The 17250-nt window shown below is 39.1% G+C and overlaps 1 protein-coding gene across 3 annotated transcripts in view; it reads left to right on the top strand.

Moving 5' to 3' along the window:
• The window catches only part of CLIP4 (CAP-Gly domain containing linker protein family member 4), a 70130-nt gene continuing 53231 nt past the window's right edge, over nucleotides 352–17250 (top strand). For 2 of the 3 annotated variants that reach the window (XM_021087667.1, XM_021087665.1), the window contains exons 1-5: nucleotides 352–559; nucleotides 6431–6578; nucleotides 14573–14712; nucleotides 15500–15593; nucleotides 16657–16818. In XM_021087667.1, coding sequence (XP_020943326.1) covers nucleotides 6446–6578; nucleotides 14573–14712; nucleotides 15500–15593; nucleotides 16657–16818 — 529 coding nt within the window. In that variant the 5' untranslated portion in view covers nucleotides 352–559; nucleotides 6431–6445. The remainder of the gene's footprint in view (nucleotides 560–6430; nucleotides 6579–14572; nucleotides 14713–15499; nucleotides 15594–16656; nucleotides 16819–17250) is intronic. The other variant, XM_021087666.1, reaches the window with a different exon arrangement.

Below are 17250 nucleotides of genomic sequence, written 5' to 3'. Positions count from 1 at the left end.
AGAGTAGGCTAGCTAAGGGCTTTAATGAAGGAGCATCTGTGCAGCGTGCCATGGGCTGCCTCCCCAAGCATGGCCTAGGGCCAGGCAGGGTTCCGCTGAAAGGCTGCTTCGGGCTGCGGTGAAAATATCGCAGGGGCACCCTTTCCTCGCGAGGTTAACGCATGAAACCCACCAAATCTTCCTAACCTCGAGGCCCAGATTCCTAACTTTCGATCCGCGGAGCAGCTGGGTGGGCGCCAGCAAGAGGCAGCGAGCGCCAATGCGCGCTCCCCGCGCATCCCCGACTTCCTCGGCGCGTGCGCGGGGCCGGGGCCTGCGCGCCGCCGGGGCGCCTGCACTGCGCGCGCGCGCGCGCCGTCCCCGCGTGGGGCCCGGCTCCGGCGCGCGCGGCGCAGAGGCGGCAGGCGGGAGGGGCCATTCGAGGTCGGGGAGCGGCGCTGCGGGAGGCCCAGCGGCCGGCTACCGGAGACAGGCGCTGGGCCGCGGAGCGCGCCTCTTGGGCTTCTCTCCCCGCTCCTGCGTTCCCCGTCCGCCGCCCCGAGAGGACCCGAGGAGGCAGGTGGGACGGGAGCGCGCAGGGGCTCCGGGCCGGCGGGCGGGGGCGCAGGTGCCGGAGGAGGGGCGGTTGGCAGTTCGGGGAGGGCGGCGCGGAGGCGCCGGGGGCCCTGGGACCCCACGGGTCGACTGCAGTGGGCGCAGGTGTCGCCGGCTCCTGAAGGCCTCCCTGGGGCGGGGGCGGGGTTGGGGTTGGCGCGGCCCACAACCGGGGAGGTGGGTTTCAGGTTTCCGTTCCTCATCTCGGGTTTAGTTTAAGGCAGGAGATGCTGTCAGGTGTGTGGGAGCGGGCGGACCCCACCGGGGAGTGAGTTTTGGCCCCAGCTCCGCCGCCTCAGCCTTGACCGCCCCGGCGCCCTGGGAGAGCCTCGCGTGCGCAGTGATGGGCAGCGTGCTGGCCCTGGCCCTTTCGGGAGTTTTCCTGAAAGGGGCCTCTTCACATCTTTCATGCCTCTCCTTGTAGATTAAACTGTTTGAGGTACCTTTTGCCGGTGGCGATTCAAAGCCAAGCCAAGTGATTCTGCTTCCCGTCTTGCTTCGTCGAGATTCCTTAATTCTCAATCACAGGAAGGGAAGTTGGGGGAAAACACTTGGGCTGAGACTGTTAAGAGACGCGGGTTAGACCTCATTCGTGGGTTAGATTGATGGGTTTAGAATGTCAGTTTTCTTTTGAATTAGATGTCAGGTTGTTCATTAATCCAGAGACTAGTAGGCAATTTGGATTTAAACTCCGAGACAATGTTTTGATATGTATCAGAGGTACATAAGGTAATAACTTGCCTGCCGTGTGTTCCCAGCTAGACTGGGGTTCACATTGTAGCAATATCATAGTATGAATTGGTGCCTTTTAAATGTGTCAGTTAAAAAAACACCCTTCTTCTTGGAAACATTCACCAAATAATCGTACTTCACTTTCACATTGACATTTGTTATTTATCAATCTTCTGGACAATTTAAAGTCATCTACATGGCAGAAGATCACAGGGCTGCAGGACGTGTAGCAACTATGGAGGGAAAGCAGAGAATTGAAATTGGCAAAAGTGTAGCTTTTGGCATTTTTATGATGCAGAGACATCCTGGTTCCATCCTATTTTGCTAATAATTAAAAATATTTAACGTTCCACCAAACTCAGGGACATAGAGAACAGACTTGTGGTTGCCCAGGAGGAGGGAGAGAGTGTGGGATGAACTGGGAGTTTGGGGTTAGTAGATGCAAACTATTGCATTTGGTTGAGTTTGGGGTTAGTAGATGCAAACTATAAGCAATGAGGTCCTGCTGTATAGCACAGGGAGCTATATCCAGTTATTTGCGATAGAACGTGATGGAAGATAATATGAGCAAAAGAATGTATATACGTATAACTGGGTCACTTTGCTGTACAGCAGAAATTGACAGAACATTGTAAAGCAACTATAATAAAAGTTAAAATAATTTCTGTCCTTTAAAAAAAATAAAAATACTTAATGTTTCCTATGGACTACCTGGGCTGTAAGATTGAATCTTGAAATGGAATGAATATGTTTATTTCTGTTTTATAGAAGATTTGGTACATGGTGTGTTCTTTATAGGATTTTATTTCAGATATTTCAGATTTACCAGAAACAGTCCCACCAGCAAGACTTTTAGAAAAATTATATTTATGAAGTATCTTTCATCTAGTGAGCTCCATGTAATAGAATCAACTTAACTCTATCCCTGAGTAAATCTGTGAACATCTGGTTACTTTGAGGCTTACTGTTCCCTTAATTATGTATAATTAAGTATGCTACCATGGACTTGCTTAGTTTGTTAGCCTAAGCTTCTTGTTTCAGGCATTTGTATATTGTTTTCTCATCTGGAATTTGAGCCATGCTGTTTACCTTCAGTTATGGTCAATAGAACTTTCTCCGATAAGGGGATGGTTCTTTCTGCAGTGTCCAATATGGTAGCCACTAGCCACATGTGGCTTTTTAGCACTTATATGGGGCTAGAGCAATGGAGGAACTGAATGTTGAGTTTAATTTAAATAGCCACATGTGGCTAGTAGCTACCTGGTTGGGCGTTGCAGCTTTAAATTATTCCTGCAGGAAACCTCCACTAGCCCCCTTGAACCCAGTAGTTATTTCATTTGTATAGTAATTACAGCTTTCTTGTAGGAATCCTGATCTTGGCTGTAGTCTACTTGAGGGCAAGGGCATGTCCTTTTTCTTTACCTTTGCTACGCCAGTCTAAGACTTAGTAAGGAATATGCGATAAGTAATTGTGGAATGACTAAATTAACTCCTTGGGACAGGTATCTTATATTCTCTCTAGGGCCTAGAGCTAACTGTCAAATACTGTAAATACCTGCTTGGTGGTTGAACAGATTTCATATAGCTAACAAATAAATAGGTTATTGGAGATATGTTTAAAATGCTTATTTTGGTTAGATTATGGTGGGTTTTTGTTTTTGTTTTGTTTTTTTTCTTCCCACTATCTCATGAAAATAAACACCCATACTCCAGGAAATTGAATGAAAGGGCCTCTTGTTTCCAACTCATGTGGACACAGCTTAGCTCTCCTGTTAGATGAGTAGTTCAAGGAGTTACTGGGCCTATCCACTCACCACCATTCTGTGTTAGGACATTGACTAGGAATCTCTGAAAAACCATTAAATATTAGAGTCACGTTACAAGTTGCATTTACTTAGAGCTGGGGTGATAGGATTCCTATGTAAATCAAAATTTGAGGGTTTTAATTCCTGTTATTGCATCTATTATCTATTGTTGGTTATTTAGGGCCTTTTTTTTTTTTTTCTTTTAAATCTTAGGCTGACTTTGCATAATTCATTATCACCAGTTAACCATAGTAGGATTTGAAATAGAAGTATGTACTCAATCCAGCTCATCTCTAGGTTTGACCAAGTTTCCCAGACCTTTAGATCCAAAAATTGCTTTTAGGAAAGTATTCTAAAGCTATATAAAGTTTGCAGAGGTATATAGTTTTAAGTGAGACAGAGGTAGAATGTTGGGTTTTTCATGGAAAAAAGGCAGTGGAACTAGGGAAAATGCATGAAGAAGAAAATACGAAGACTGTTCACTGCATTATTGAGGTAATATAGTAGCTTCCAGGGGCTTGAAATATCTAACATGTGAAATGAAATTTGTTACATCTTATTGAATGAATCATCTTTCCACCTTGAATCTAGGATTTGAATATTTACTAAATATGTGTAAGACACTAATCTAGCTCCTGTGGCAAGTGATAGTTGTGTAAGATGCAGTTCCTATTTTTAAGAATCTTACCAGTCTACCAGGAAATGAAAGGTATGCTCTGAAGACCATTTTAAAAAAATATTTTTGAATGAGAAACCCCACTCTTTGAAAGGGAGGTTTTGAAATGTGGCTTCCTCCTAACCAACTAACCAACTCAGAAAGATAACCACCTAATCATTTTGCTGCAAAGTTAAGAGTATAAAAAAACATGACTGAGTCCCAAAGTGTGAATGTAATCTTGTGGTTTTTTTTTTTTTTTTTTTGTGCCACACCCATGGCATATGGAAGTTCCCAGGCTAGGGGTTGAATCAGAACTGTAGCTTCTGGCCCATGCCACAGCCACAGCAACTCGGGATCCGAGCTGCGTTTGCGACCTACCCCACAGCTCATGGCAACCCTGGATCCTTAACCCACTGAGCAGGGCCAGGCATCAAACCTGCATCCTCATAGATACTAGTTGGGTTCGTTACCTCTGAGCCATGACAGAAACTCCCAGTGTAGTCTGCTTTAAAAAAAAAAATCAGTGGTTTCCTAGTGATCGTGGAATTAAGTGGCTTGGTGTTTGGTCAGGTATATAAGGCATTACTGGGGCGAGTCCTAAAAAACCATTGATGGGCTCCACTTCTAAATCGCTGCCTCTGTTTCTGCCTGCTCATCTTTCAGGACCTATCTTAGGTGATACCTTTTTCACTGTACCACTTTTTTTTTTGTCTGTGCCCACAGCATGTGAAGGTTCCCAGGCCAGGGATTAAACTCATGCCACAGCAGTAGCCAGAGCCACAGCAGTGACAATGCTGGATCCTTCACCCTCTGAGCCACCAGGGAACTCCTCACTGCACCATTTCTGATTCTCAAGAGCTCTCTAGCAAATGTTCCTTGTACTTAGGTTATGGAACATATCTCATACTATTTTGTCATTTTTAGTTATTAGTATTATTTTAGTCACCTTAACTGACTGTAAGCTACTTCACAATCATCGACCATCTGTTACTCATATTTGTATTCTCTGAAACATCTAGAATAGTGTAATGTCTTATACATCTTAATATTTATTAAACTTTATCTCTGTTCCTTGACTTTAAAGGATGCTTCATACCCTGCATAGAATATTTTGCCTAAATTTACTGCCAAGTAAAGTAGAGCCTTGTCAACAAGTAGAAATCCTGACCGGCTTTGAATACTGAGAAGCTCTAGTGTTGAAGGAGGGCTGTATTTGTGGTTATGTGCTACTTTTTGGAGTTGTTAGTATCTGAGGACGCTCACCATACTGTATGACAACAATCTTTCATATGTGACAAGGGGAATGTCAATCTGATTCAAAGTATTGGGTGGCAGGTAATTTCAGCATCCAAGAAACCTCGACTGCCTTTAACACAGTAACACTGGATTACGTTATTTAATATATAATATAATGTGTCTGTGTCAACATGTACCTGAAGAGAAAAAAGAAATCATCTTACTCTTTACTAGTTCCTACTAGTATTCAGAAAATATATAAATCTAGTTGGGAACAAAGCACTTAGCTAGAGAGGTGACTCTTTCCTTGAAGCAGCGGGATGATGGTAGGTAAATGCGGTGGTTAAAGATGATGGATATAGAGTTGGTTAACCAAGTGTAATAGAACACACATTGAGTAATAGCATGGCATTTTCTGCTCGGGTGAGCTCTCAGATAACCATCTTCACTTATTCTATTCTTTCTAGTGAAATAATCTAAAATCATTTTTATTTAGTTTTATAACATAGGTTTCTGCTTATATTTCAAACAGATGTATTGATTCATAATATTTCACACTTCAAAGATTTGGTACAAACGAAACCGGAAGGATTTTAGCTTCATCGTTCAGTTGTACTTACACCTTTTCTGCTTTCGGTGTCATTTCTGATGTGTGGGCTAGTGTATAGCTGCGTATAATTTAGAGTAACTTTATTCTGAGTGCTCATGTTTTCTGGGAAAAACAAAACAAAAAAAAAGAGGTAAGATAAGTGCTATGGTTTAGAAGGCATGGCCTTCCATCTGCTGCTAGGAGAGATGGAACAGATCCTCTACCTTGTTGAGACGTGGAACAGTGTCAGTAAGCTCATTGATTTAGATTCGTAGGAATGATGTGAGATGTGATCTGCTATCAGTAAAGTGTTCTGGGATGTCAGAAAATAATGAGAACATTCTAAACTAGACTATTTTCATGTGATGAGCACATGACATGAGCTATTGGATGATAGATGATAGAACCTTTGTCAGATCCTGTTAGAAGTTAGAGATCCATCTGCAGGGATATGTCCTCATTTGTTACTGTGAGTAAAGGGAACATCACCCATTTGGGTTAGCTCAGCATTTTTAAATTGTTTTCTCATATTATTGGGGAATGTATAGTATTTTTATTACTACTGAGCTTTGTCTAAAAAGATTACATGTGCTGCTGACCCTGAGAAACAGTGTGAAGCAATGTGTACTTTCTAACAAAGACTGATTAAAGGAAGTTTTTTTTCCCCTTCCTCTTTAAAAGAGGTTCTTGAAGGTTGAAGTTCAAAATATCAATATGTTAGTTTTTTTTTTTAATGTAGGCTTTTTTTGATTGAAGGCAATCATTCTAAGTTGCATACTAATATAATAGATATATTTTTCCCCCCTCTCATTAAAGGTGGCTTTCTAGAAGATGACCATAGAGGACCTTCCAGATTTTCCATTAGAAGGAAATTCTCTGATTGGAAGATACCCATTTTTATTTCAAGGTTCCGATACACCAGTTATTTTTTCCATTTCTGCAGCACCAATGCCTTCAGACTGTGGTAGGTTATGTAGCTGTGTTTATTTTCTATGAACTGGTAACTTGACTTCTGTCTTATACCTTTTTATATTTTTAATTTTTATAAAACCATTTGTTTTGGTTTTTGTAAAATTGCTAAAGTTTTCCTTTTTCAGGAATACAGTTGCTTATTGCTCTTTCTGCCTCTTAAGCCAAATGCTTTATTTCGACTGTCAGCACTTTTATTATGTAAAAGTGTTCATTTTAAGCACCATGGTGGATTCAGAGGATCTTATTTTTAGAATGCAGTGGTGCTTAGACATTTAGCATTCTTCTGCTATTGATGTATTTATTTTGGTTAAATGCGCTGACTCGCTTAAAAAGCCATGTACTGAAAAAAAAAAAAAAAGGAGACATAAAAGCAGTGTGAGCTAGCCATCTCGAAAGGCCCTGCTGTCTCTGAAATGATAGGATTCTAATTAACCAACCAAATAATCACTGCTGAAATGGCCCAAACTTGGGTGGCAGTGTAATGACAAGTGATGTGTTTTAATACACAAGCAAGCCTAATTTGGATCCTGTCTCATTTGTCTCCCATTGTAATTATCAGTGTGTACACAAAGTATAGTAAAACAAAATTTAAAAAGCCATTTACTTTAGGCAGAGAGGTTGAGCTCTTTCCCTGGAATGTGGAGTGAAATCCATTCATATTTAAATTGGCTCATTTAAATATCATTGTAAAATGTAAGTTTAGTTTTTAATCTATTTAGACTTATTAATCTATTCTAGTTTTTAATCTATTTAGACTTATTTCCTCAGGACCAAGTTTTGTAAGATAGTTGGTAAAGGAATAAAAGAAAACCAGGAGATAAATTTGATAGATTTGTTGTATTTCTAGTTTGGTTAAGAGTTTTTCAAGTAAAATATCAGGTCACCATTTCACATTGTCTTTGGAGAGAGAGATAATGCAAGTTTTAAATGTTGGCGAATGTAAAATGATTGGGATTGTGAATTTGTCCTTTTAGTCATATCCATTCTCATAACTGCTCGTCTCCAAGTATGCTATTTTTATGTGTTCAGACCCTAGCTGCTTGCCTTGCAATCATCAAATGTGTTACGTAATACCTGTGCCTAGTCCTGGGAGTTTTTTGCAGCTTTTACAAAAACTGACTGCATTTATTTTCCGATAAAACAAAATCAATTATGTAGGAGAAACAATGAAAAGTGCTTTGTACCTTGCTTATGGCACTTACCTTGCTCTGTCCTGAGTCATAATTATCTCATTTCCTTTTCCAGACTATAGCTCTTGGGATGGGATAGCAATCATATTTTGTTTTTGTTTGTCTCATTGGGCTCAAGTAGTCATGTGTTGATATTAGTTGCTCCGTCAGTGTTTGTTGCATACATTGAATGAAAAGTGATAACGAATATTGATCCATTTGTATAACTGATATTAAACATTGCCTGTATTCTTAGATGTATAGATTCTTAGAATCTGTGTGGACCTATAGTTCAACTTTCCCTGCTCACTTCCCAGTGTAGAAATTCTGTTTTTAGGATCTCTGACAGATTACCATTCAGCCACTTGGATATCTTCAATAGTCCATTTCATTGTTAAAAATTATAGTTGTGATAAAATTGTTTTTGTATATGGACTCAAAGTATGTCTCCTTGAAACTTCGGCCAGCTGGTTTGATATATGGAACAAATACTTTTTTACATGCTAGTCTTCAGATACTTGAAGATAATTTGTATGTTTGAAATTAGTGTGTACTTTTTTAGGTTGTCTATTTCTGGTTCCTTCACCAGTCCCTCATTGTCAGGTTTTTAGGCCCTTTTCATTCTCGTTGTTTAAAAAGTGGACTCCAGAGTTGTATGTATTGAGTAAGTATTTTCTTGAGGGCCTGATAGGTACTAGGTACTGTCCCAGATTTGGGGGAATCGCACGGTAACCAAGACCGTAATTCTAGTAGGGAAAACAGACATTAAGGAAACACACGAATAAACAAAACCTAAGTATTAAGATTATAATGAATTCTGTGGAGAAAAGAAACAGGGTGCTCTGACGGAGGATAGTGGAGCACAGTGGCTGTTTGAGATGGGCCGGTCGTCTGGAGAATCTGGTCAAGCCTGGAGAGAAGTGTTCCAGGCAGAAAAAAATGGGAAGTCAAAGGCCCAGAGTTGGGGACCAACTTTGGTGTATCTGAGGAGATGATGGAAGGCTCTCGTGGCTGAGAAGCAAAGTGGCTGAAGGGCAGGATGGCAGGAGATGACGTTGAAGGCGGAGAGGAAGGCAGGGCCAGACCAGGCAGGATCCTTGAGGCCTCGTCAAGGAATGTGCATTTTATCCTAAGTGTAATGGGAGCCATTGAAAGTGAGACTGAGACTGAGATTAAAACCAAGAAACAAAGAAAAAGAAACCAACCCACACAAACCAGAGCCAGACATGCTGCTCAGTGCTGGCCGTCAAGGTGGTTACCCTGCAAGACTATGCAAAGATTTTTGGAGTCTTTTGCTTTAAACACTGTCAGAGTCCACTGACACAGAACATGCATTACATGTATTAACACCCCCCCCGCAAATGCATTGTTATTATTTTTTTTCTTTTTTGGCTGCCCAGCAGCATATGGAGTTCCCAGACCAGATATCAGATTTGAGTCACAGTTGCAACCTATGCTGCAACTGCAGCAACACTGGATCCTTACTTAACTCGTTGTGCCGGGCCAGGGATAGAACCTGTGTCCCAGCGCTCTTGAGATGCCATTGCCAATCCCATTGTGTCACAGTGGGAAATCTGCATTTTATATTTGCATAAACAGTGAAGTTATCTCTTAAAGAGGTTTAAGTAATAATAATAATAAATCTTATTTACCCATGTAGTTACCATTTCTAATGTTATTCATTCTTTTGTGAAGACCAGATTTTCGTTTGATAGCATTTTCCTTCTCCCTGAAGGGCTTTCTTTAACATTTCTTGTAGTGCAGATCTTTGGTGAGAATCTTTTCAGCTTTTATATGTCTGAAAACATCTTTATGTCATTTCTTTTGAAAAATATGTTTGTTAGATACAGAATTCTAGGTTGATTTTTTTTTTTTCTTTCAGTGCTCAAAGATGTTGCTCCGTGTTCCCTCTTGAATTGTTTTTGATGGGAAATCTGTCATTTTTGTTTCTCTGTATGTAATGTCTTCTCCCCCCTGTAATGTTTTAAAAGAAACTGCAGCTTCTTTTAAGATTTTCTGTTTATCATTGGTTTTGAGTAATTTTACTGTGATGTGCACTGGTATAATTTTCTTTGTGTCCTTGAGGCTTGGGATCTGTTAAGCTTCTTGGGTCTGTGGGTTTCAGTTTTCATTGTTTGGGTAATCATCATTTCTTCAAATATCTTCTCTCCCCCTCCTCCCTTTTCAGATACTCAGATTACACAAATATTAGACCTCTTGACGTTTTCCCACAGCTCACTGATGGCTTTTTTCACATTAAAAAATTCTTTTCAGAGTTCTTCTGTGGGGCAGTGTGTTGAGGATCCAGCATTGTCACTGCAGCAGCTCGGGTTGCTGCTGTAGCATGGGTTTGGTTTGATCCCTGGCCCAGGAACTTCCACATACCATGGGTGCAGCCAGAAAAAATTATTTTCCTCTCTGTGTTTCATTGTGGGTAGTTGCTATTGCTATGTCGTCAGGTTCATTAACCTTTTCTTCTGTGGTGTCTAACAGCTGATGATCTCATCCAGTATAGTTTTCATCTCAGATGTAGGTTTCATCTTTAAAGTATGATTTGGGTCTTTTTAATATTGTTGATGTTTCTGCTAAACTGTGAGCTTTTGGAATACAGTTGTAGTGGCTGTTTTAATATCCTTTTCTGTTAGTTGTAATATTTGTGTAAACTCTAGGTCTGTTTTGATTGATTATTCCCCTAATGATGGGTCATGTTTTCCCTTCACATGCCTAGTAATCTTTGATTGGATGCCAGACATTATGAATTTTATCTGTTGGGTGCTGGATATTTTTCTATTCCTGTAAATAGTCTCGAGCTTTGTTCTGGGATTCAGTTGAGGTCTTGGAATTAGTCTGACCCTTTCAGATCTTGTATTTATGATTTGTTAGGTGATTCTGGAGCAGTGCTAATCTGGGGCTAATTATTCCTCATTATTGAGTACTCTACCCAAAGCCTGGTAAATTTTTTTCCAGTCTTTTTGGTGGGAATAGGCACTGTTCTAGGCCCTATGTGTGTCAGTGGACACTAATCCCTCCAGTTGTTTTGGACGGTTCTTCCCTTACTGCAGGTTTTTCATCACAAGCATATGTTACATACCCAAGGGGCACTCTCCACAGATCTTTGGGGTTCTCTTGCTTTGCATTGCTCTCCTCTATGACACACTGTGTTGTGAACTCTAGCTGCCCTATTTCCTTGGGCTCTCAGCTTTGTCCCCTCAACCCAGTGAGTCTGATGGGCTTTTTCTTGGTTTCCCTCTCTCTGTGCTGAAATGTAGAAAGTTCCAAGGCAGGAGCCTGAGGACACTTGTAAGGCCCATTTGTTTGTAACCTGTCTCTTATGGATTGCTGTCTTTCATTGCCTGATGCCCAGTGTCTTGCAAACCTCATTTCATCTCTTTCCTTTTTTTTTTCCTTTTCCACTCCTTTCTTTCCTCCTTTCTCTGTCTCTCTCTCTCTCTTTCTTTCTTGTTTCAAATAGAAGAACAAATATGATTTCTGTTACTCTATCTTGATTTGAAGTGGGGCATCCTCCCCATCTACCCCCACCCATTTTTTTTTTTTTTTGATTAAAACTTTTTTTTTTCTGCATGGAGGCTTAACATTTGGATGTAGTTAGACTTGTCATAGTATAGCATAGAGGTTAAGATTATAGGTCAGTCTGGTTTTAATCCTGACTCATCTACTTACCAGTTGTGTGATCTTGGGCAAATTATATCTTTTCTCTATCCCTTTGTTTCTCCTTTGATAAAATGGGAACAATAATTGTACCTACCTCATATAATTATTATGAGTATTAAGTTAGGTAATATATGTAAAGTGCATGGAACAATTCCTGGCACACATTAAATGCTGTAACATGTTATCATCAGTATTTAAATGAATAGTCTGTTATTTTCCATTTCCTCCATGTGTAATTACTAAAGCATTATTTTACGCTTTAGTATTTATTGGGCTAGTGTTCCCCCAACCCCCACTCCAGTCATTATTCTTCTTAGTTAAAATGTTCTTGTTTATTTCTCATACATTTACTTTCTAGATCTTTGCTTCTAAAAGCATGGCCCTTAATCTAGTAGCATTGGCATCTCTGAGAGCTTGTTAGAATGCAGTCTTCAGCCCCACTTGAGATTTGCTGGATCAGAAACTACATCCCAACAAAATCCCTAGCCGATTCCTCATTACATTAATGTTTGAGAAGCTCTGGTACAGATGAACAGTGGAATAATTTTGCCTCCTACCACAAATGACATTTTGATTGATTAGAACTGAAATTATTTTAAATAATTGTTCTTGCGAAAATTGACAGCTTTAAATATTTTGTCTTCTAATCCAGGAACACAATATATCTCTTTCCATTTAAGTCACTCCCCCTTCAGTTTTCTTTAAATAAGCCATACAGATTTATTGGTGCTTTTGTCATTACCATGTTCTTTTTTCATTGTATTCTATTTTTTTAAAATAGGAAATCATTAAAAAATGCAAAAAATACAGTGATAGCAGACATACATGTCACACATATCTACCATCAAAAAGAATAAATACTATCATATTGTCTTATTTCCTTTAGATTCTTTTTTTAATTATAAGAATTAAAATCTTAAGTTGAAATTACCTCTGTGCTTTTCTGATTCCATTCCCTTTGTTCCCCAGAGGTAACCACTATCTTATATTTAGTGTGAATATTCCAGATTGTTTAACTATACGTTAATTACAAATATGAGAACCCATAAATAAGATATAGTATTGTTTTGTGTATTTGTAATCTTATATAAATGATAGATGTTGTATATTATTCTTCATATTATTTTTTTGATCAATATATTTTTTGAGACCTGTTCTTATCAATTCATGACATAGAAACCTAATTCACTATTTCACTGAGTCCATTCTATGGATATACCACATTCCATCCATTCTTCTGTAGATATTTCAGTTTCCCATGTATTTTGCTATTATAATCAATTCTGGGATAAGCATTCTTATGAAAGTCACCTGTAGACACATGCATAAGAGTCTGTTTAGACATATATTTAGAAATTCCTTTAGTAGAAATGCCCAATACTTAAAAAAGTAACTGACCCATAAATATGTATTGAATGGGTGAATCAATTAGACCAGAAGAAGAAAAAAAAAAAATCCAGTCGACTGCTTTATGTAAGAAACACGCCCAAATCTACCTTCAAGAAGTCAGTGTGCGTGCTGGGTACCTGTTCTTTTTTGACTCTTCTGTACATAGAGGACCATTTTGTTGTCTTCAGATTCTGTATGGTTTTCCTTCTAGCTTTAGTCTTTCTGATTCTCTTCTGAGGAACTCCTCTACATTTATACATGCCCTTGGTTTTGTGCTTCTCCTGTCTTCTGTCAGATATTCTGATTCTAAAAGTAAGAGTTGTGTGTACATGGTATAATTTTGGAAAATAAATAAAAATTCAAAGAATAAAATTAAAAACCCCACATGAAGCCTGCTACTCATGTGTGCTGTTAAAATCTGCACTCAGTAGTGAATTCTCTTAGGGAGGAGTGTAGCCGAGGAAAGAAGGGGTAGGCCTTTGAGCAGACATGGTTTTCTACCCCAAATTTGCTACTTACTAGCTGTGGCTTTGAGCAAGTATTTTGTAGTCTGAGCTTTGGTTTCCTCATCTGCAAAATGATAATAAACACCTGCCAGGTAAGGTATCTGTGAGTACTTGTGTGATAAATTGTAATTATCCAGCAACTGCTGCTTCTCTAATGCTGTTGTTCTGTAGATGCTGCTGGTTTTTTAGATTCCCTACCTTCTTTTAGATTGTTCAAGATAGTAGAATCTGATTTCCTTTTATTCTCTAGCCATAGGGGGATCTGTTTTCTCTGAATCTAAGGATGTTTTAAGATATTTTAAACTCATGTTTAATTTTATCTAGTCTTGCATGTTTTTACTAACACATATTCCAAAGTAATCCAGTCACTTTGTCCTGAGGCTTTATTTCTGCCTTGCCAGATATTGCTTCCTTCTTGCAGGTACACAGCAGCTCCCCTCAGGCTCCTTCAATGGGTGAAAAGTAACCCCTACTTATTGTAGAAAATTAGGAAAACACTGAGAAGTAAAAAGATATTTTCATTACATATTATTCTAGTACACTGTTGGTATGTTGGCATATTTCTTTCTATTATGTACGTTTTAGTCATGAATGTGAATCTGCTGTTCATGATATATTTATGTTTTGAGAGGTGAAAATGTGACAAGTTATTTTTCTGTGCTTTAGAAAAAGTTAGTGGAGGAGCTCCTGTCGTGGCTCAGTGGTTAACGAATCCGACTAGGAACCATGAGGTTGCAGGTTCAATCCCTGGCCTTGCTCAGTGGGTTAAGGATCCGGTGAGCTGTGGTGTAGGTCGCAGAAGCGGCTCGGATCCTGTGTTGCTGTGGCTCTGGTGTAGGCCAGTGGCTACAGCTCTGATTAGATCCCTAGCCTGGGAACCTCCATATGCCATGGGATTGGCCCAAGAAATGGCAAAAAGACAAAAAAAAAAAAAAAAAAGAAAGAAAGAAAGAAAGAAGAAGTTAGTGGAAAGTTCAGGCTTAAAGATCAGCATGCTCAGATTTTTGTTTCATTTGTGGTAAGATACAGTATCTTGCATGGAAATCTCATTGTCATGGCAGCTCAGGAATGTCTCATACTTTTTGGTGATTCTGACTTTGGTTCTGAGATTTGCTTAAGGTAAACCTGCTTTTTCGAGCATATAAAAATAGTTGTGACCTTTGAGCCCTGGTCTTATTATTTATTATTTTTAACAACTTATTTGGAAATTTTAAATAAGTTTAACTCAACACCTTTTTTATTTCAAACAGAGTTTTCTTTCTTTGATCCTAATGATACATCATGCCAGGAAATTCTCTTTGATCCCAAGACTTCTGTATCCGAATTATTTGCCATTTTAAGACAATGGGTTCCTCAGGTTCAGCAAAACATTGACATTATTGGAAATGAGGTAAGGAATTCTTATATTTTAAGTTTTGTATTGTTAGGATTGTTAATTTTATATGTGTGTATATATATATCCCCCCCATCTGAATGAAAAGGTGGTGATAAAGGGGAAAGCTTTTCAAGATTCTGATGTTTGTTCTTTGTATTTCCAGGTTTTTCATGGAGCAGTGACTTAGTACATTCTTTCCATCACCCTTATGCTCCTCAATTCCTTGCACTTTGAGTTCTGGCATTTTGACTCTTGGTGGGAGCAGGCGTCTTTCAAATTTCCTTTATTTGTACAAATTAATTTTGTAAACTTTAAAAAATACTTTTGTGAGGGGTTCTGATTACTGTCATGTTTATACCGTTTGGGTGGCTTGGTAAAGATCTAGGCTTAAATATAATTTAAAAATATGTGGCTTTTGAAAGAGGGATTAAAGAATAATGCTGGGTTCCTTGACCAGTATGCTGTCAAGTTGTAAGAAGAGAGGATTATGGTTTTTTTTTTCTTTTCAAATATCATTTCTCCCCTGAGGAAATTTGCTTGTCCTTTGAGAGGTTAAAGAACATATTTTTGGTGCCAGATTACTTTGGAATATTCTTGAAGAATTTCCTTCAGTCTGGTGACAAGTTTGGTTTTCATTATTGTTGTTGGATACAGGTTTAAAATTTATCTTTAAGAGAAGCTAGTTCTGTCTACTCGTTTTATTGAGAACTAATTCAGATAAGATAGACTCACTTGGTTCTGCACCACTGGTCTGAAATCAGTAGGCTTTGTGCTGTAATTATATCTTTCTTGGTTTCCTCAGATTCTTAAGAGAGGTTGCAATGTGAATGACAGAGATGGGTTGACAGATATGACTCTTTTACATTATACTTGCAAATCTGGAGCTCATGGTATTGGTAAGTATATGGCGAATCTGTTGATGGCTTCAGGCATCTATACTTGTGCTTGTATAAGCTGTGTTTATGTCAACCAGCGTCTCTGGGAAGGCATCTAGCTGATGATAATAATATTCCCTGAATAGGTGAGAATTCAGTTTCGTCCTCCACACACCTGTTCCCTTTTCTGAAGGGGGTCTTTATAGTCTTCTGATACCTCCCACCTTTCCTGGCACAGGCTTTATGCCTGCCAGCTTGCGAGGTGAGAGTAATTGGTAACACCTAGAATCTTCCTGAGAGTTTACAGCAAGGTTTTACAATCCATACTGTGTTTTCTAGGCTTCCCAATCCCTACAGACCCCAGTCTTTAGGTGTAAGGTCTGTTTCTTCCTATGTATGTGCATAATCCCCCAAATGGGTATTCTCCTGTGCTTTACTGTTTTTATGCTTGTCTTACTCAGCTGTGTATTGTGAACATCTCTCCCTATTTCTGATAAAGTAAACTATTGGTGGTGGAGGACTCTTTTTTTTTCCTTCTGCAATCCATCATGGATGGATACTTTTATAAAATTAAATAAAAATGAGTTTATAATAGAAAAGTGAAATAAAGACCAAAATACAAGCCAAAATGTTTTTCAAAAGCATAAAATTATATTGCAGTTAATATATTCAGAAGAACAGATTGTGTAGGGAAAAAGAACAGTTGTAAAAGGTAGAAATTACAGAGCACAATCTGAGTAGCGCTGGTCTTAGCACGCTGTTTTTCGTGGTTCTATAGTATTCTCTTATGTGAATGTCTCATAATTTATTTAACCAGTGTCTTATTATTGTACTTGAGGGTTGTTTGAGAATGTTATTCATAATAAAAAGTGCTGTGATGATCATCTCTATGGCTAAGCGTTAATTTATATCCCTGAGTATGATTATTTTCTTAGAATAAATTCCTTGTTAAGTAACATTTTTGAGGTATAAGTGTATGTTCAGTATTCTGTTTGCATCAGCTTTTTAAATGAGGTAGTAGATGACCATCCATTGGAACTTAAAATTTGTACTGAAGAAAAATAATCTAGAAAACGTTCTCTAGGTGATGTCGATACTGCTGTAAAATTCGCAACTCAGCTTATTGATCTGGGAGCGGATGTTAGTTTGCGAAGTCGCTGGACAAATATGAATGCTTTGCATTATGCTGCTTATTTTGATGTCCCCGAGCTTATAAGAGTGATTTTGAAGACATCTAAACCAAAAGGCAAGTACTAGAAGATCGCCAATAGACGTTATTAATTGAACACTTTATGGCATAAAAATTATAATTCAAAGAAATTTTTACTCCTAATCTATCTTGTTCCCTGTGATCTCCAACCCCACTTTATTTTTCAAAAATAGTTTTGGAGTTCCCGTCGTGGCGCAGTGGTTAACAAATCCGACTAGGAACCATGAGGTTGCGGGTTCGATCCCTGCCCTTGCTCAGTGGGTCAAGGTTCCGGCGTTGCCGTGAGCTGTGGTGTAGGTCGCAGACGTGGCTCGGATCCTGCATTGCTGTGGCTCTGGCGTAGGCTGGCAGCTACAGCTCCGATTCGACCCCTAGCCTGGGAACCTCCATATGCCTCAGGAGCGGCCCAAGAAATGGCAAAAAGACAAAAAAAAATAGTTTGTTTTCTTTATTGAAGATTAATTACTA

The sequence above is a fragment of the Sus scrofa genome, chromosome 3 (assembly GCF_000003025.6).
Source record: "Sus scrofa isolate TJ Tabasco breed Duroc chromosome 3, Sscrofa11.1, whole genome shotgun sequence".
Classification (NCBI taxonomy): domain Eukaryota; kingdom Metazoa; phylum Chordata; class Mammalia; order Artiodactyla; family Suidae; genus Sus; species Sus scrofa.
The sequence above is the reverse complement of the archived record's forward strand: the minus strand, read 5'-3'. Positions and strand labels throughout refer to the sequence as shown.